General features: G+C 56.9%; 1 protein-coding gene across 1 annotated transcript; it reads right to left on the bottom strand.

Annotated features, from left to right (window-relative positions):
* Positions 1 to 5587: 5587 nt before the first annotated feature.
* On the bottom strand, positions 5588 to 20425 carry SALL1 (spalt like transcription factor 1). Its single transcript, XM_070398378.1, is given in 4 exon segments — positions 5588 to 6104; positions 7193 to 7411; positions 7413 to 10627; positions 19964 to 20425. Coding segments are annotated over 4 exon segments (3954 nt in total). The 5' UTR covers positions 20040 to 20425; the 3' UTR covers positions 5588 to 5660.
* Positions 20426 to 20721: the final 296 nt, after the last annotated feature.

The raw sequence follows: 20721 nt of genomic DNA, 5'->3' as shown, positions 1-20721 counted from the left end.
CCAACGGCTCCTTCTCTGCTCTCTGGGTCTCCGTTTTGTCACCTGGTAGATGACGGCAGCCCCGCCTGCCTCTCAGGATTGTGATGAGATGAGATGAGATGGGTAGAAACACCCCCAATTCTGAATATAGAAGCAGCTGTACGGCCTGACCAGCCTCCCCCTTCCTGTCCCCCCATCGGGGGAGGTGGCCGGGTTTACCTCTAACTCAGGTCTACCGGTCACTCTGGGCCTCACACTAAGACGACGTGACCCCTGACCCTTCGCCATCCGTGTCCCAGCAGGCCACGCTGTCAGGACTCAGCCACACCAGGGCAGCTGGACGGGGTCCCCCCCCCCCCGGCCCTAACAAGGAGGGGGTTGACGTGTGTGGCCTCCCCCACAGTGTCACTGTCCTCAAAGCCCCTCCTGGGACAGAGGTCAAAAGCCGGTCCCGGGCCCGCCCCGTGCGAGGAGGGCCCCACGTGGAAGGTGGCCCACTCCCCGCGGTGTTTGTGACGGCTCCTCGCCTCCCCCACCCGCGTCCTGGCGTGGAGAGGGCCGGGGCCCAGCTGACAGGCCGCCCCGGGTCTCTGTGAAGCCGGAGCTCCGAGGGCCGGGGCAACACCAGCAGAGCCAAGCCATATGTTTAAACAGCTCAGAGGAAACCAGGCTCAGCAAGGAGCGGCCGCCCTGCATTCAGCCGCGGCGCATTTTCCTTCCCTGGGATTTCCTGTCCCGTTTCTGGATGTTTCTATCTATCAAACGTTCCCTGGCAGTCGGTGTAAGGCCGTCAGTCCGCTTGCTCGGCGGCGAAAGCCAGCAGCACAGCCCTGGGCTTAGCTGCCTAAACAGCGCGGCTGCCGGATGGCGGTGACCCAAAGCCGGGCTCCTGGGACAGGACCTCTGTCCGTCTTTCCGTCCGTCCTGGGTGACAAGGCGCCCAGCTTTGCAGATGGGCTTACAGCACATCCCCAGCCTTAAAGACCAGCACCGCCCCCCCCAACCACTGCCTGGGGGGCAGGGGCAGAAGGATGGGGCGGGCAGGTCCTTAGGGATGTAGCGTAAGTGGGCGACCTCCTGCAAGGTTCTTAGACTACAGTTAAAGTTTAACAATGTATTTTATGTAAATCATCTGGTCCGCTCCGTGGCTCCGTGGCGTGGGGGGCGGGGGCACCCCAGGAGGGAACAATGGCCCGGGGATTAGATAATTTACTCGGTGCTCAAGTTCCAGGAAGTTTGTGTTGACGTGGGCCTGGATCTCGTTACTTGTTAGCTCCAATCTAAGGCTTTATCTCCCTCGGAGCGGTGAGGAGGGGACGGTTTTTCTGCGGAGTCATTTTTACAGTTGTCATTTTCCCCCCTTTCATCCGCGGAGGCCGGTGAGATTAGTAGCTCTGAACGCGGAGATGAAAATACGGGGAGAGCCCCGTGGGCCCTGCGTTGTTTATCCTGACGGAGCAGGCTTTGATCTGCGCCGCGTCCCTGGGGTCTGAGGGAGATGACCTAATTCCTGTCTTATCCGTCTCCGCTTTCTGGGAGCCTCAGATGGCACGTCGCTGGGGAGCCCTTTGAAATGCATTTTGCATTCCCCCCCACTTTGTCACCCCCTCGGACATTGGTTTCATGAGGGGGCAGAGCATGTACCTCCTGGTAACGACGCGGATGCTTTATTTTTCTAGCGGGGCTGCAAAGTTTTAACAAGAGTGGGAGCTTTTCTCTCTCTCTCTCTTTTTTAAGTTCTCTCGTTCTTGACGTTCACAACACGCCAAAACCAATAAGCAAATAACCCGCCGCTCGAAATTCATGTCAACGGCAGATCGTTTAGGATTTTCTGTATGGACACGATGGTTTTTTTCTAATTAAAAAAAACAACTGTCCCCTCCACACCCCCCTCCCCCTGCCCCTATTCAAGTCAACCCGGCCCATGAGGATGGAGATGGGAAGCCCCAAAACTCAGGGAGCTTGAGGTCTCTCCAGTGGATGGATCCCAGGGGCCTGCCCGCCTCTTACTGTACTGCCCTCCCCACGCACGCCCTCCCCAGCCACGGCTTGGGGGGGTATCGAGGAGTGTGGGTGTCCTTGGTCTCTTTCCCTTTTCCTCCCTAGGTCCCGGGCAGTCACCAGCTCCTCTTCCAATATATTTCCTAGAAAGAAGGGAACTCCTGTGTGTGAGTGTGAGTGTGAGTGTGAGTGTGAGTGTGAGTGTGAGTGTGTGTGAAGGGCGGGGGCTGAGGGGCAATAGAGGTGGGGGGGCTGCAAACAAACACCACTGAGCATATAGGGAAGGAAAGACACAGGATGAGAGGAGGGTGAGAGAACGGAGTGAGGCGGTGGGACAGAGACAAAGAAAAGCAGTTACTAAGACACCCAGAGAGAAGAAACACCCCGACAAGCTGCTCCCGTGGGTAAATCTTGCGGGATGGGCACGGAGCTGTACTTCTCTGTATTTTTACAATTCACTTAAAAAAACAAAAACAAAAAAGCAGCGGGGAGTGTGTCACCGACACGACTATGTTGAGTTCAAAACTTTTGTGAAGTTCGCTGTCCTCATTCCAGGCGGCCACAACCCAGGACGCTCGGTTCTCGGTAGGGGGGGGGGGTCCCCAAACTACTTAGAGGCACCTTAAGCTTCAGAAGGAGAAAGGAAAGACTGACAGGGGCAGGCGAGGCCTGGCGGGGGGGCGGGGGGGAGGGCGGGGGGAGGCCGGGGATGGGGGTGGTGCAGACCCACAAGGGCCTTAACATAAACCCATTTCTCCTCTCCCTCGGGCTGGGCTGAGCATGAGGCTGTGTTTGTCCCTGGATGGAAGGATGCAGGGCCGAGGGAGATGCTGACCGGGGGTGAGAAAAGGCCCACAGTAGCTGAGGGCCAGGACAGAAAGGGAGGGGGAGGTGGGGGTTGGGGGGGGTGGGTGGGAGGGTGGTGGTTAGAGGGAAAGAAACCGGCCAGCCCCTCCCAGACCACCCTCCTCGCCCTCGGAAATGGAATGGACATGCAGTCCGGGGCGCGCAGGGCCCGGATTCAGGCCCCGCTGGCAAGTGGGAGCCCCCGGAGGTGGGGACCCCCTCAACCCCCCTGTGGCGGTGCCTGGAAGGGTGGAGCAGGGCCACAGGGTGCAACTGCGGGCCTTGCACTCGGGGTTGGGCCTCTGGGCCTTTGGAAAGGCAGGCGGGCGGGCGGGCGGGCGAGGAGCAGGGCCCACGATGTCAGCCATTCCTCTAGGTGGCAGGTGGCCAGCGGCCCTCCCTCCGACCCCCAGCAGGTCCCCAGTCTCAGTCCTGGGACACAGGGGCCGCTTTGGGGAGAAGCACCCCAACCCTTAATAAGAAGCTGTTCTTCCACGCAGGCCGGGGGCCCCCAGTCCACATCACACCCAGCCACGTGGGAAGGTCTGGTCGCGCCCTTCCCAATGAACACAGCCCCTGAGGCCTGGGGAGAACAAGAACTTGCGGCCAGAATTCGGCCTTACCCCCTGCTGTCTACCCTGAGCAAAGGGTGTGTGTGTGTGTGTGTGTGTGTGTGGCGGGGACTGCAGGGACTGGAGTACCCACTCCAGACCCTTACATGTCGCCCCTTAAATGTGCGCGGGCTGGCCTGGCCTCGCCCCCTCTGTGCACTCAGGTTCCACCCCCTCCCCCCAGCCTGGGGAGACGCCCCCAAGTGGCCTGCACCCTGCCCCCGCCCCAAAACTTCGATGAGAAGGTGGTCCAATGCTCCCCCTTAGTGGGTGCAGGGCCCCGAGCTACGGGGTGGGTGGGGGGAAGGTCACCGCCCCCCTGACGGCACCTTGGACCCCGTCCATTTGCTCTCCCCACATAGTGCCCGGAGGAAAAACCACCTGCCCATCACACAGAAGGGAGGGAGGAAGCCGATGGAATGTTGACATTGAAATATTCAAGTGGACGCACAGATCCTTCCAGAAATGCGTGTTTCCATGTCTATCAGGCCCATGAGATAATGCGCATGCTGGTGCCCGGGCTGGGCTGTGCAGGTTCAGAGGCGGATTATATACCCCTGCGCATCGGGGCCTCCCAGGCAATGCTGCCCCCGCTGCCTGAAAAAAATACCCCAAAGCCACCGTGTCCCAGGAAGGAAAGCCCAGGTCCTGCTGGGCGCAGCCTCCAGGAGTAACTCTGCGTTTTATTATTTATTTTATTTTCCCTTTTTCTTGGCCGGGGATTTGTGGGAAGAGTGGCCCAACAAGTCGCAGCTATTGGGGAAAGATCTAGAGCCTCAAATCAAAAAAAAAAGAAAAAGAAAAAAAAAAGAAAAGAAAAAAAAAAAGAAAGAGACCCCACAGGCCCATGCAAACCCGTTCCTGCCTTTTGCAATTCCTTCCCGAGAGCGATGCGCGCGCACATACCCGTGTACTGGTGTCTGGGGAAAGGTTAATTGGTGCCCGGGGCCTGGCTCGGGAGAAAACGCACTCTAAAAACACAGACACGGTATTTGGTTTGATCTGTTGCAAAAAAAAAAAAATGTATTTGATTACTTGAGTAAAATTACAGTATCTCTGTTGTTAGTACGTATTAAATGTTAAAGAAATTGGACCCCCCCACACCCCTTTCCTTTCAACTTTCCAAGAAAGTGCATGTAACAGTCCAACGGTTCCTTCCAGACCGAATGCAAAAATACACCGACACGAGGCCTGTGCTCTCGGCCAAGAAGCAGCCACTTGCTTGCGTGAGGACACATATGTACATTTTAATGAACGTGACAGTTCTCACTGTATTCACAAGAGCATCTACGGTTTCTCCGTCGAAGGCTGTTTCAAGACGCTATACGTAGCAGTAGCAGCAGCACTGGGAAATTCCAGCACACGTTTGCTATGGTGAAGAGATACCTACAAGGCAAAAAACGTTACGTCTCAGTTCCCACTACCAAAACAACACTTGTATTTTCTCTAGAGAATTCGGCGTGCTCCTTATTGTACAGAAACCTATGGACATCGGGGACGACTCAAGTAAAAAGCACAATACAAGAGCAGTTCAGAACGGAAATGGTTAAATCTACAAAAAAAAAAAAAACCCAACCAAAAAAAAAACAACAGGTTGAATTTTAGGATAAACATTTAAAATAAAAAAGGCAAAACAAACAAAAACCCCAAACCAAAAAAAAAAAAAAAAAACAGGAAAAAAAAACCAAACCCCAAACCTTTCAAAAGAACCACACTGTTCAGTCCTTTTCCTTAATTCTGTTTTTTCGGAAGATGAGACAATGCGTTTGCTGAGAAAATGCTCCAGCAGGATCAAAGTGTACATGTATATACAGACTTTATTAGAGATCTAATGCATCGCGGGGGCTTGGCGCCCACACCGGATTCGTATTAAACTGGATATAGAAAATAAGTTAATGCCAGATTAAGACCGCCGAGCAGGGCAACTTTGCAATTGCCATAAATGTTACAGCAAGTTTACAGCACTCTAGTCAATTAGTATTTAGTCCCAAATACAGAAGACCAAAGTTAACGCTTGCATTCTGTCTGCAGAGCCGGGTTATATCACTAATAAATAAGCTTTCTGAGAACTCTAGAAGTGGAACAAGGTACAAAAGAATGTCTTCGTCACGGGGAAGTCGTTCAGCGGTCTGGGGGGGGGACCGGGGGGGGGGGGGGGGGGCCGGGGGGCGAGGAGGAGGCGTGAGCGGGCACAGGCTGGGGCCTCCAGCCGGCGTCCTGGCTTTAACTGGTGACAATCTCCTTGCTGTCCTCCAGGAAGCGGGTGAGCCGGAAGCTGGCGGCGGCGTTCTCGCTGCTGGCCATCTTCTCCAGGCCGGCCAGGGGCGCGCTGGGCTCGGAGTTGGGGAGCTTCTCCGGGTTGCCCGTCAGCCCACTGATGGGCGAGCTGCTCCCGCTGCCCAGGCTGCCGGGGATGGGAGGGACGCCGCCGTTCTGGATGACGGAGATCTCGTTGGCCTTCATGGCCAGCCCGTTGGAGAGCGCCGCCGCGTACTGGTTCCAGAAACTGGAAGGATCGCCGCTGCCCGACCGGGCCGCCAGGTCCTTCTGGAACATTTCGGGGAACTTGACGGGATTGCCTCCGAGGAATGCCATGGGGCCGTCCACGGAGAGCCGCCGGCCCCGCCGCGCGGGGGTGCTGTTCCACATGTGGGTGCCCATGTGGACCTGCGAGGAGAGAGCGAGAGGGAAAAAGAAAAAAAAAAGAGAGAAAGGAAGGGAGACGCTTAGTAGCTGAATCGGTTGCCACTCCCACCCCAGTGGCCGAAATGTCCGTTCTTATTACGTGCCAGACAGTGGACGAGGTAACGGGACCGTAATAACCCGTTCGCTCCCTGCAGCCGGGGCCGCCTCTCCTGTTCCCGGGCAAGCGTGCCTTCCTTACTCCGTTTTTATTGCCCCTATTTCGCTTATAATGGCCTCCCGCGAGCCAGGCGGTCACGGATAGCGCCGTCCAGGGTGAGAATTGTTATGTCCACTCTCATTGCAACGGTCAGGATTGTATCTGACACCCTTTCCCCTAGAAGCGTCCTTTTCAGAGGGGAAGAGAGTAGCCCTCGCTGATGGAGGGCCCCGTGCACAGAGAGAAAACGCCAGAAAGTCATTATTCCTCCCGCACGGCTGGCAGCGATCTCTAGGGACATCCTCTGTCAACAGGAAACGGTACACAGGGAGCATGCTCAACTGTTGCTCTAGATTCATGTAAGCATATCTGCCTGATTGCCAACACCTATCAGTAGGAAGTGTTGCCTCATCGATTATCATAATGCCCGCGAGCGGAGGGCTGACGCCACTGCGCCTGGAAAAACAAGCCGTGCGGGCCCTGCAGGGTTATGAGCAGGAGATGCACGGGCCGCGGAGAGCTGCAATTATTAAGCGATCGGAGCAGCCCACAGGCCCGGTGGAGGCTTTAATCAATACCCCATGGCAACCGGGCTGTCTTCCCCGGTAGGTGAAGCCATTCATTTGGTGCACTTAACGAGACAAGGGAGGCGGGCCGCCGTTTCGCTCAGGTACCAAAGGATTCGATGCACGCCGACCCTCCGCCAGCTGCAGCCCATCCTGGTCCCGCCATGAGCCCCACCCACACAGCCACCACTTCCCCAGGAGCTGCCACGTGCGTGCAGCGGGCTCCCTGGAGGGCGGGCCCTGTCCCCCCAGGGGGTCTGGGCTGCTGACCCGGGGAGCATGCATTACAGACATCGATGGGCCACCCGAGAGGGGTGGCCAGGGGAGGTGCCGGCGGGCGGAGGTACCTTCAGATTGCCTTTTGTCGTGAACGCTCTTCCGCAGATAGTACACGCGAAGGGCTTCTCCCCGGTGTGAGTCCGCTCGTGGATCTGCAGGGCGCTGGACGAGGAGAAGGTCTTGCCGCACGTGTTGCAGTAGTGTTGCTTGGGAGTTCTCCGGGGCAGGGCCGGCAGCAGCACTGGGGACGTGGCGGAGGGCCCGGGGGGGACGTGGCCGGCGGGGGGGGTCCTTACTGTCCTGAGGAGGAACGTGCACGAAGCCGTTGACCTCGGTTTTGATGAGCGACGACAAGGGGTTGGCGGGGGGCATCGCCGCCGGGCTCTGACCGGGGCCGAGGCTGGAGCTGGGCTCGAAGAGCTGGGAGGGGAGGTCGCGCATCTGGTGGGTCAGCATGTGCTGCTTCAGGTTGCCCTTGGTGGAGAAGCCGCGACTGCAGACTGTGCAAATGAAGGGTCTCTCTTTGGTATGACTCCGGTAGTGAATGTCCAAGGCACTCTGACAAGCAAACGTTTTGCCACAAATATCGCAAGCCGTGTTCTTAAACTTCCCCCGGTCCCTGAACGGGAAGAGGAACCCCAGAGAATCTTCCTTGATGATTTTCTCCGCGTGGCTCGAGGTCAAGTCCAGGGCCCCGCCGTTCACGGGGGCGGGAGACAGGCCGTTGGCGAACTCGCCCGGGCCCGCCCTCGGGGGCTTCTCGTCGGCGCCGGGCGACTTGTGGGAGTCCTGGGCGCCGCTGGAGGGGGACAGGGCCTGCATGGACGAGGTGGACTCGGACATGGCCGGGCTGCCCGCGCTCTGGCTCTCCACGTCGCCCCCCACGGAGGACGAGTCGTTGGTCAGGACGTCCCCCTCGACCGACCCGTTCTCCATGGCCTTGAGGCTGGCCTGCAGCTGCTCGGCCAGGCCGGCGTTGATCATCTTCATCTGATTCTCCAGGGCCGCGATGCTGGACACCTCCAGGGGCAGCGGCGAGGACGACAGGCTGTCCTGGGAGGCGTCCGCCGACCTGGGCGTGTCGGGGATGCTGCCCTCGGGACAGTCGTCCATGTTCTCGTCGGAGAAGTTGTCCACGTCGTCGAAGTTCTTCTCGTCGAAGGAGCCGGTGTCGGAGCCCATGGACTCGGGGTAGCCGTCGGGCACGGGCGTGTTGGGGATCTGGCCGCCCATGTGCATGCGGATGTGCTGCTGCAGGACCACGGCGTTGGTGAACTTCTTCTGGCAGATGGGGCAGGAGTGCTGCACACGCAGCGGGGGCATGGCGCGGTGCACGCTGTAGTGGGTCTTGAGGTTGCCCTTGGTGGTGAAGGCGCGCCCGCAGACCTTGCACTTGAAGGGCCGCTCCCCGGTGTGTGTGCGGTAGTGCATCTTCAGGGCGCTCTGGCAGCTCAGCACCCGGTGGCAGATGACACACTCGTTGGGGTCCGCGGCCTTCTTGTCGATGTTCTCCACCAGCTGCTGCAGCTTGGATGTCTCCGAGGCCTGCGTGGAGTCCAAGAGGCCCCCGAACGGGAACTTGGCCTTGAACTGCTCGGACATGAGTGGCAGCAGAGGGTTGGTGAAGGCGGCGGCGCCGGGCGGGCCGTTGTCCGCCCCCGTCGTCGGGGAGCTCAGGGCGCCGCTGCCCGCCGCTGGGGCGGAGCCGGCGACCACGCCGCTCTCTTCGCTTTGGCCACCGGAGGGTGGCACCGTGGACCCCTCGGCTTCCTCCCCGGGGAGCCCACCCGGGTTTCTCGGGGCGGGCTCGGGGCCCCCGGAGTCGCTTTTGACAGAGCCCGGGGGGCTGGCGGAGGAGCGGCTGATGGGGATGGGGGCCGGCTCCTCGGTCTTGATGAAGGGGGTGAGGCTGGGGAGGGTGGGGGGCAGCGGCAGGCCCACCGACGTGGTGAGGGTGGGCAGGACAGGCTTGGTGTCCAGCCAGCTGGTGACGGGCTTCTCGGGGGGGATGGACATGCCGTAGGGGATGCCGGTGCTGGTGGGGATGTTGTCCAGGTGCTCGGGCACAGGGTAGGGGTTCATCTGGATGTGGGGGTACTTCTCCTTGTGGCGCTGGAAGTGCACCTTGAGGTTGCCCTTGGTGGAGAACCTGTTCCCGCAGATGTTGCACTTGAAGGGCCGCTCGCCCGTGTGGGAGCGCAGGTGGATCTGCAGGGCGCTGTCGCTGCCGAAGACCTTGGCGCAGAACCTGCACTTGTGCTTGAAGAACGCCTCGTCCGACGCGCTCTTGGCCTCGAAGGCCGCGACGGTGGGCGGCTTGCTCTTCCTCTGCTGGGCCAAGGCCGACAAGGGGTTCAGGTCCTCGGCGGTCGTGCCCACGCTGGGCAAAGGGCTGGGGAACACCGCGCTGGCGGGGGCCGGCTGAGGTAGAAGTGGGTTGGACGCAGGGCTGAGCAAGCTGCTTATGGCGAACGCTGGTGAGGAGGCCGCCGCCGAGACCACCGCGGGGCTGCCGGCCTGGGAGGCGCCGGCGCCCGGAGCCGCCCGGTCCGAGGACGGGGTGGTCACCGCCGTGGCCAAGATGCTCACGTGGGGAGAAGCGCCGCCGTGGGGGGGGACGATGGTGTGGCCAGAGCCGCTCTGAGGTAGCTGGGCCGGGGGCAGCTGCTTCAGGCCGCCGATGCTGGCCGACTGGCTGGCCAGGCTCTGGGCTAACCCGGCGGCGGCCGCCAGCTGCTGAGACAAATGGGAGCTCAGCGTGGACAAAGGGTTGGCAGACGTTCGCAAAGGACCTTGGGAGGGACTGGACGCGGGCAGGTCGGCGTTCTGTGAGGCCAGCAGCAGGATCTGGTGGCGGATCTGCTCGATCAGCTGCAGCTGGTGGATCTGCTGCTGCTGCAGCGCCAGGAGCTGCTCCATGAGGGCGGGCACGGCCGGCTTGCCCCCCGCCGCCCCCCCGCCCCGCGCCTCCTGGGAGAACTGGGCCACGGCCACCTTGGTGCTCTGCAGGTTCTCGATGATGACGTTGCTGTTGATGACGGAGAAGCCGCCCAGCGCCGCCAGGTCCCCGGGTTGAGGTAGAGAGGTTGTGATCGCTGAGGTACCCGTGGAGGAGCTGCCGGAGCAGCCGGGGTTGGCGCCCGCGTGGCCGCCGCCACCGGCTGGGCCGCCGCCACCCTTGTCGGCCCCCGGGGCCTCCACCTCCATGGACCCGTCCCCGTCCGGCCCGCGGGGTTCCGGGAGCTCGCCGCCGTCCCCTCGATCGGTTTTGCTAGGCGTGTCATTCACGTGTTCCCCGGGGTTCTCGGGCGGGGGGCTGGGGGAGAAGGTGTCGGGCGGGGAGGCGGGGCTCTCCGTGACGATTAGCACGAGCTGCTTCTTGGTGCAGCTCTTCTTGTGGAGCAGGAGGTCCGACAGCTCGAAGAACTCGGCGCAGCACCGGCCGCACACGTGGGCGTCCTTGCTCTTGGCGGGGCGATGGGGCTGTCCCTTCTCCGCGTGTCCTGCCAACATCAAGAGGAGCAGCGTTAGGAAGGAAGCCAGGGCACCGTCCCCCCCGTGACCTCAAACCCCAGACAGAGGTGGCCGGTCCATTGCGGGCGACCTGCGGAGCTCGAAACCGTGGCCCCTGGAAAAAACCCAGCCGCGAGGACCTAAGGACTTCCGTGCGGCGTGGTAAGGATGTCGGAGGCGTCCCTATGCATCTGGTACCTCCGAGAGCCACGGCCTTTAGACAATCCATCAAAACGTAAGCTACGATGGACCGAAGACAGGGTGCCCGACGCTGTTCCATAGCGAGGCATCGATCTCCAATACTTCGTACGCCGCACCGTCCACTCATCCAGAGCGGGCCCCGCGGCCGCTCGCTCGGAGGACTTATTAGGCCACGGCGCTCCTGTCAACCTTATTCCCTTTCACCCGGTGCCAGGATACCTGTGACAGTTGGTTCTGTCACTAAACTCATTTGTAGCCATTCGGGCTCCAATCAGCAGTTGACAAGGAGACAAGCAGTGCCTAGCACCCCCCCCCCCCCCCCCCCCCCCCCCCGCCGCCCGCCGCCGACTGACAACCTGGACATCGCCTGCCCGCCCCCCCCAGAGCCCCAGCTCAGCCAGATCTGTGACACGCACACTGTGGTCACACCCGCAACAAATCCCCCACGCAACCGGATACAAAAGAGAAAGCAAAACACGCACGGAAGAGAAGCGCCGTGACTGTAACCCGCGACAAGGCCCGCCTGGCATCGGCGTGTCACCCCGTGGCGCGTTTTGTTTTAAAATTAAAGCAAGGACTATCCATCACGAGGCTCCACGGGGCCGCATGGTGCCTCTAAAATATTTCACCCAAAGGGCTCTTCCTATCTCTGCAGCTGGTGGAGATTTACATTTCTGATTAAACATCAACTTCAAGAAAGATGTGCCTTGAAAGGGGGCGGGGAGAAACAATTCCTGGTTTTTAAGAGTTTGGAAACGCTTCGCCTCTCTCCTGGTCTGAATGCTTTGGGAAACACACACACACACACACACCACACACACACACACACACACACACACAACAACCCAGTTTGCGCTTCACTGCTACCAATTGTTGAACAGATTGTCCCGGACCTTTCGGTATCAAAAAAATCCCCTTTATTTCATGTCTGTTTCCACCGGTTGCTCAGATTTCTTCTCACTCAGACCCATTTGTAAATTCAACATACAACTCCCCAAACGGCAGGCTCCTCTCCTATTCACAGGCAGGCCGGCTCCCATTGTTCCCCGGCTCGGGGAACACCAACTTCTGCTGTACAAATGGTGTGTGGCCATCCCCGGGGGCCGGGGGAAAAACTGTTTAATTCAAGGATTACCTCCCTGCATGCTTTTCTGCCGAACGGAGTCAGATAATAGTCAGTTTCCATGACTTCCAAATTGAATCTCCCAGAAAACTTGCAGGGGCCGACAGAGAGAGAGAGAGAGAGAGAGAGAGAGAGAGAGAGAGAGGCTAATTGTGAATCTGAATAAGTGCAAAATCAAAATGCTGCTTTTTCAGGAAACTTAAGAGTCAACTCCAAAGAGCCAGCCGTTTGCCTTTTTTTTATAGTGAACATCCAAAAAAAAAAAAAAAAAGGCTCGAGCTGCCGGGCATTCCAGAAAATATAATTAATACCTAAATACTAACTAAACTTCGAAAATGCCTGGAGTCTATTTGCCCTCAGCGCTGCGGAGTTGGTCAGGAGCCCTGCTCAGGGAAAGCCGAATGTGTGCGCACTTTCTTCCCGGCGAGTGTTTGAGGAGCGGAGTTACAGTTAACACGCTGGCTTTCCTAATTCCCATCTTTTAATCTCCACGAGGGCAGGGTGCAAAACGCGTTCACAATACCAGCGAATCTCAGTGGTGCAGGGAGCTCCAACAACCACTCTGTTTTAATTTAATGTCTAATCATCCTAATTGGCCCCCGGATTCCTGTGCACATTCAAGGTGCCGTTTTAAGCAGTTTCTGTCTCTCTCTCTCTCTGTCTCTCTCTCTCTCCCTCCCTCCCTGCCTTAAGATAATGTAAACAAAATATTACACGAATTTTTGCTCAAGTTATGTGGCTTAACTTGGGATAAAAATAATGTGACAAAAAGATTCTTACTATTTTGACAACCAGTTTTAAAGGATGCATCCATTTCGGATGCTTATTTTAAACGAGGAAATGCAGCTCCTAATATATTCAACAGAAATGTTATTTCCTCCTCTTTGCACATTTCCATATGTAATGGTTATGTTTCCATCTACTTTTACTGCCAATTATGAAGGAACAAAAGCTATTCTGTTTGTTCACACATTTTCAACAAAATGCATTAAAACTATTATGTCAGCATGTTCTATTAAGCTCTGCATTCAGTGGAAAATACTTTTCAACCAGCTCACATTTATCAAAACATAAAGCCACTTTAAAACACAGTTTTGCTTGGTCAGCTGGGCTTAGACAAATAATGACAGATTCAGAACTAAATAACTAGCCAGGGAAATCAGAAAAACTGACTTCACCAATTGTACACATTACAATGTCGTTGCTTCAAATATTTAGCACATCTGTGCTCACGACGAAAGGGCATTTTAATTCTCGGTAACTTGCAAACATCTGATATTCTCATACTATCGGAGAGAAAATTAAAAAGAAGGTTCCTTTACAGGACTTAGCCGGTGATTACTTGCTTTCCTGGGCTCAAGTTCTCCACCGGCGCTGCCGTGAGATTCACTTGAGGATTTTCAAGTTTCTCAACCTGCACAGTTTTGTATTTAAGATGGTGCTAAACTGCACGGAAAATAGAGCTGCTTAAAATAAATGCCTGCTGGCTTGTAAGAAAGGGGCCGTGTTAAAGAGCTGCTCAGACTTTAGCTTCGATTTTTCGCAACATTTTAATAAGCTGACATTTGATCTCACTTGGAGAGGCAACTAATTTAATTTCCTGATGTTTATGAACACCAAAAAAAAAAAAAACCACCCAAAAAACAATTTCTGGTATCTATTTTGATTTCTTTCAAAAGCAGGTGTCGCTACACTGTAATAGTTCTTAACTTTAAATCTATCTGCATTCTGAACACAATTCCAATGAAACAGCTTTAAAAAAAAAAAAAGAGAGATAAAACACCAGGACTAGCTTGAATCTTGAACTACTAGAGGGAATAGTTTAAGTCAAAATAAGATACGCGCGTGCACACACGAGCACACACGAGCACACACACACACACACACACGCACCCGCAAACTAACACGTTCTAATTCATTTTTCCAACTGTCTACTACCTGGTATCTCTGAATAATCGGTGACAGGATTCCAACTGGTGACCCCATTAGAGTAAATACAGTTGCCTTGTTCCCTGTGCTGTGGTGAAAATGACATGCGGGCCCCTTTGCTATGGATTTTGCATGCAAATTAATCTAATTTTGTAATCCTGGTCAGACAGGAAGATTTAAGGAGGAGTATTTTTTTAAGTATTGACACACAAAAAGATATTTGGAATTTCTGGGTTTTTTTTTTGGGGGGGGGGGCGGGAGGAGGAGGAGGAAGGGTGAACTTCCGGCTCCATCCAATTTCTACTAAAATCCCAAATGTGTTTTTCTTGTTACACTACTTAGGGACTTGGTGCCCAATTCAAATTTGCCCGTTTTCCCTCATCTGAACCAAACACGGCAGAACAGCAGGCAGAAAATCGAGGTGTCCCAGGATCTCTGTCTACCGAGAAAACAAAAATAAAACCGTGCCCCCCACAGAAAGGGCTGGCCAACCAGGGGAAAAACAAAACAAAACAAAAAACCAAAACCCAAACCAAAAACAACGCAGCATTGGGCCAGGCTTGGTCTTCTTCTGGGAGCCCCCCAGAAGGCTCGGCCCCTGCCTTCCCCTGACCTTCAGATCACTTTCCCATTTTTAACAGACCCTCTCGTGGCCGTGACTGGGGAGCCTAGAATCCTAACCGGCTCTTCCTATTTCCTGGGCCAATCGCAGACATTTTTGATTGATTGGTCTTTTTCTTTTTTTTTTTTTAATTGTTGGCACAGACCTGGGAAAAGCCTGAATGTCCAGCTGAAAATTCCCAAGAAACCGTCAACACCAGCACATGGGCTGTGTGTGTCTTTTCGGTCGCGTCTTAAGTTTCCTCTCTGTGACGGGAGACCAGAGACACACATTTCCTGGCACCTTCCAAGTTTCCTGGGTGTTCTGCCCCGACCAGTGTCGCCTTGCGTGGAAGAATACAAGCGAAATCTTTGGGGAGGAGGGGGTCGGGGCGGGGGTGGGGGGGGGTGTGGGGGGGGAAGCAACAAGATGCTCCTTTTAAAAACCGGGATCCGAGCCCACGAAAGGCACCACCGGGGAGTGGCAAGGGGGGAAATGCCGTCCCCGTGGCTGAATCAAACTGAACACTAGATGGGGTTCCAGTTGCGAGGGTTTGTTCAGCAACTTCTTTGTGGGTTAGCTCTTCCAGTGACGCGGAAAAGAGAGACTCCTTAAGGCGAGATCTAAACTTTGGCTACATAAACATTGGCAGAGGCACCAGAAACCGAATCCCTGTTGTGTGAGGGCAAAAAAGGGAGCGATGGGGACTGCCTGTCAATCTTCCCCTTTGGGGGTCTGGCACCCCAGGGCGGCCTGGGGGGGGTGAGGTTAGGAAAAGAAGCCAAGCTGATAAGGTGAAACTAAAATAAACGACCCACTTCCTGCTAAGTGACCAGCAAGGCTCAATTTGGGGGTCACGGGGAAGATCCTGAAGGACATGTTATGGTCTGGACCTCGTCACCTCTGCCTGGGAGGGGGCCGGCAAAGGTTAAAACAGCCCGGACACGTCTAGGTTTTCTCAAGCCTGGCCCGCAAAGGCGGTCCTGCTGTGGGGGAGGAGGGGTGGTGGTGTGGTAGGAGCGTGGACCACCTCCTTGCTAGCTAACCTGCTCAATGGCTTCAGTTTGGGCGCGCTAAGAAGACGCCCGGAGAAGCGGCCAGCTAGCTGCTCCAGGGGATGTCTTAGAAAAACCGAGTCAGGAATTGCAGGAGGAGTTTGGTTCTGGCTACCGCACAGAGCTTGGCTTCTAACAATTCCAAAAAAAACGGGAGGGGATGATTCATCTACCAATTTCTTCCCCAGGTTCCCAGGAAGGTTTCCACATTAAAAAAAAAAACACAAAAACCCCCACACAAAACAAAAACAAAAACAAAAAAACCCACAGGTAGGTGTCTGCCTTCGAAAGGACTGTTGGTGCAGACACGGAAAGAAATGGAATGAAGTCCCCCAAGCAGGACCCATCTATTGGCCTATAGACTAGAGGAGGAACTGGATATAAAATAAACCCCCAAACATTCAGCATCACAAAACTCACTGTCACACACACCGGCTCTCAGGCCTTTGCTCTCAGGCCTTGGCCGGTGTGTTTGTCTTTAACATTTTAGGGGGTCTGTGCCGCCCCCCCAGAAGCCAATCCCCCCCCCCCCCAAACAGTTTGCATTTCCTCACCCAGCATCTCCCATTATGCGACCAACTTAAAAACAGGCCCGATGAGACATAAATTCTTTGGCAACTGCCTTATCTTGCAGGTGTTGGTTTGTTTTTTGGTGTTGCTTTTTTTTAAAAACCACACCAATTCATTACGGCTCTCTCTAACCTTCTGGGCCCAGAAATCAATGAGCAGCCATTAAGCTGCTCAGGATGAGGAAATTACTTTGGTAAATAGAATTTCATTATTAATACAAATAGGAGGATTTTTATGCGACTTTACATGACAGTCAATGTTTTATCTGCGGTTCATGATGCTTTTTATCTTTCTTCCAACGTTATCTCTTCCTTGGGGGGAAAAAACAACAAACAGAAAAAAAAACCTCTGAGCACCAAAATTCTTACTAAATGAATGGAGTAGGAATGGGCCGTCCATGTAGTTACAGGAATCTTAAAAACACCACCCACGGAAGAAAAACCCACCACACACACACACACACACACACACACACACACAGGCATGCGGAATCCACATTTCTAGTAACAAACCCACATAGAAGAAAATTAGATTCCAATACTCCCTTTCCTCGGAATAACTTATCCCGGTAAATACTTTCCCCAACGCAGTCCTCTTCCTACACGCAACTCAAGACTTGTTGAATATCACCTCCGACACAAATCATATTCGCCATCATCTTTGGTTTCAGAAGAAACAGAAAAACGCCCAGGTTTCTCTGAGGGTGCTCCTGGTCCCTCCGCCTCGCGGAAGTAGAATTAAAACGTGAACACTGTAAGATTGACCAAAATAATCTTGTTTTCCTGAACTTGTTCCAATGAAGTTATCCGTGTGGCTGTCCAGCATGGCTCGGGGTTTCTTTGTATGCGCGCGCGCGCACACACACACACACACACACACACAGACACGCAAGCACATACATGCATGGCACACAGCACCGGCCCAGGCTGCCCACAGCCTGGGGAGTCGCTTGGCTACTGGAAGTGGGGTCCACAAACTTTTGTAGGTGCCACTCTAGGCATAAGTCCTAAAAGTGGAAGGGCCGGCGGGGGACCAGAGCATGGGCTAGGTTTAAATGTGGGATGCGCCTTCCATGTTCCATGGGGCGTCGTGGGAGACCATTTCAAGATAGAAGAAAAAGGAACCGCGTTATTTGAGGGAGGGGTTGCTTTCTAAAAATGTAAGGACCTTTTATTTAAAAAACAAAACAAAACAGCAGCACAGAAAAACAACTAGAGCCCTTACACAGAAAACCCCCAAACAAGTGCTTGAAGGGTATGCGTGTGTGTGTGTGTGTGTGTGTGTGTGTGTGTGTTGGGGGGGGGCGCATTGAGATGGCTACTCCTCTGCGGACACGGTGGTGGCGGCTTTTTGAAGGTAACTTTGAGATGTGTCACCAACTCCTGGCTCCCTTTCCCTGGCGAGGGTTCCCAAATGAGAAGACGCGGCCTGCGCAGGGCCCTCCCGTAAGTCAGACCCGTAAGTCAGACCCGGAGGAGGATTAGCTGTGTACTAATATTATTACAACACACTAAATCCTGTAACCCTCTTACAGAACCTACCCTCTGGGCAGCTTCTCCCCAACTTATTGTTCAGCCATGTGAGAACAGTCATCACCTAAAACCATTTACTGCCCAGGAGAAAGGGGGTGGGGAGAGGTGAGAAAGGGCCCCTCCGTTTACAGCTTCTCGGGACAATGAAGCAGCTTTGGGGGATGAAAAGAGAAAAGAAGAAAAAGAAAAGAAAAGGAAGGAAGAAAAAAGAAAAGGAAGGAAGAAAAGAGAGGAAAAAAAGAAAAGGAAACTTGATTCAGTTACTTAATTAACTTACCTCTAAGCTCAAATAAACTAAAAAAAAAAGTCCTAATAAATAATAATGGGAAGAGGTAGTGAACCCCTTTTATGCCGTGGCTTTATGGGAAGCCTTCACTATTAAAAATTCAGGGTTCCGAAAGGCAGCCGCCAGGCTAGCCCGGCTCTCCCCAAAGCCCAAGTGTAATTTCTTTTTATTTTTTTGGAAAATGTAGAAAACCTATACAGATTTACAAAAATAATAAAAAAAAAGACTAAAAACTCCCCCTTCTCCTCCGGTTGGCCTGCTGTTGCCTCTACACGTTGTCACTGTAACAGCAGGACAGCGGGGCGGACGGAGGGTCTCCCCAGAAACTTTAGGAAAGGAGTGTGGGGCGAGGACAGAGAAACCAGCTGAGAAAATCCGGGAAAATATTCGCAGCAGCAGCTGCGGCCTGGGGTCGCTTCACCTCCACTGACCCCCCAGACCCGGCTTCCCAGGGGTGGAAAGCGGGGTTCGGGGACCCTTCTCGGGGGACTGAGGAACCCCAGAGACTCTGGGTGAGGTTTGCCGCTGGAGCAAGTACTGGGGTCGGGGGACGAATATAGCAAATCATTTTCTTGACCGGCCTCAGTGCTCCCCGGTTTCTTACAGGGCCCCCCACGCCAGGGGTGCTGGGTCCCCATTGCCAGGTGGGGTGCAGGGAGCGGAGTCCCCCAGCCTCTCGGCCTCCCGGCTCGGGTCCCTGCGCTCCGGCCCTCCCGAGGAGCAGGCCTCTGGGGAGGGACCCGGAGCCCGGGCCCGGGCGGCCCAGAGTGTCGGGGACAGAGGTGCGATCGCAGGGCAGCTTCGGATCCCCGTCGGGGTCAGGCTCCCGCCCGCACACCCCAAAATGCCCCCCGGGCGTGAGCATCCCGCCAGACGCCCGGTTCGTCCCGGTGCGACCCCTCGTCCGTCCCCGGCGCGCCCGGAGCTGAGCCGGCGCCGCTCCATCGCCTCGGGCGCGCGGCCTGGGAGCTGCGAGGCCCCGAAAGCGAAACACCTCCAGGGACGGGAAGCGACTCGGGGTGTCCTCCGTGCGTCCCCCCAGGGGCCTGCCCGATCGCGCCCCTCTCGGCTTCGGCTCCCGGACACAAACTTCGTCCGGGACTTGTCCTCCCCGCCGGCGCCCGCGGCGGCCGCCTCCATGCGGGAAGGCGAAGGCGGCGGCTCCGGGGGCCAGAGGAGACCTCGCGGCTCCTGGGAGGACGGGGACCGGGGTGCTTGGGGGCGCGCACCCAGTGGAGAGCTTCCTTGGGGTGGGGGTGCATGTGCGGGAGGGAAATGCGGGAATCCACGGGGGCAGCCGGACCCTGTCCCCTGGCCGCCCGCACTGTCCCGGGAGCGACCGGCAGCTCAGCGCCTCTTCGCCCCGCCGCGACCCCAGCGAGTCCGGCGCGGGCGCCCCGACACTGCACCCCATCTTCTAGCGGCTCTGAGCCCCCAAAGGCACCCCAGGAGGCGGCGCAGGCCCAGGTGGAGCGTGAGTGGCGGCGCGGGAGCTCCCAGCTCGGAGTTCAGCGCGGAGCACGAGTCAACTTTCTTCCCGCCGGCAGCAGGGCCCGGCGGCGGAGGCCTGGCCGGGGCCCCCGGGCGCCGCGCGGGGAGCGCAGGAGCCCCGCACGGCCGGCGCGCAGGGCCTCTGGCCGCCCTCGCGTCCCGCCGGACCCCCGGGCCCCGGCCGCGGACAGGCGGGTCCCGGGCTCCGCTCCCCGGAAAAGCCGGGACGGAGGAGCCAGGCCGGCGCGCTCCCTCCTCCCCCGCCAGGACCCAGCAACTCCGGAAAGATCCCGCCGGGAGCAGTGTTTGCATTCCCCGGGGCGGCGGGAAGCCCGGCGACGGCAAATTGAAAATTAAAAAGAAAAGAGAAAACGCGCCGAGTCGCCCGGGAGAGCGGGGCCGCGGCGGCGGCGGCGGCGGCGGCGGCGGCGGCGATGGGTGCGGGGCCCCGCCGCGTGTGCGTGGGCCCGGGTGTGCGTGAGTGTGAGTGAGTGCGTGTGTGCGCGCGTGTGTCCACGGCGCGGGCCGGAGCACTCACCATCTCGCCGGGGGAGCGAGGCCACTTCGGGGTCGGATTGGAAATGTTGAGGCTTCGCTTGCTTCCTCCGCGACATGCTGGCTCAAACATCAGCTGGGGCAGAATAAAAAATTACTAAAAAAAAATCTTCTCAAAATTACGGAAATCGAGCGGCGGCGGCGGCGGCGGCTCCCCCCGCCCGCCGGCCCGCCCGCCCCCTCCCCGGCTCCCCGGCCGCGGGCGCAGCGCGCATGTGTCCTGCTATAATTATGATTATCAATAATGCATTGCGATTAATCATAGAGGGGCTCTTTGAAAGGCGATTGGCACCGGGCCAGCGCTATTCAAACCCGCTCGCCTTAATCAATTAGTTCGTGATTTGCTGCAGACCCCTGTCTCTCCGCGCGCTGGCCCAATAAGCCGGCCGCGGGGCTGGCTCTGCGCGCCGCGCCGCCGACACTCGGTTAACCCTCTTGGCGACCGCCGGGGACTCCGCGGCCCGGCCGCCGGGGGCCGGCCTCCTCGCCTCGCCTCTGCGCCCCGGGCGCCCGGGCCCGCGGCCCCCTCCCTCCCCCGCCCCTCCCCGCCCCCCCCCCTCCATCCCCGGCTGGGCCGACCCAAATTAGCATGCCCTCCCCGGAATGAAGCCTCCCGGGCGGGGGTGGGGCCGGGCGGCGGGGGCAGGGGACCCGGCTGCGGGCGCGCGAACTTCCCAACTCTGGCGCTAGGCGTGCCGGCTCGCGGGGGGAGGGAGTCCCGTGGCGGGATGGGTGGGGGGA

This window comes from Myotis yumanensis, unplaced genomic scaffold (assembly GCF_028538775.1).
Source record: "Myotis yumanensis isolate MYYU_CA2020_CCGP unplaced genomic scaffold, mMyoYum1.0.hap1 SCAF_18, whole genome shotgun sequence".
NCBI classification, from domain to species: Eukaryota; Metazoa; Chordata; class Mammalia; order Chiroptera; family Vespertilionidae; genus Myotis; species Myotis yumanensis.
This window is presented reverse-complemented; position numbering and strand designations above follow the sequence as displayed.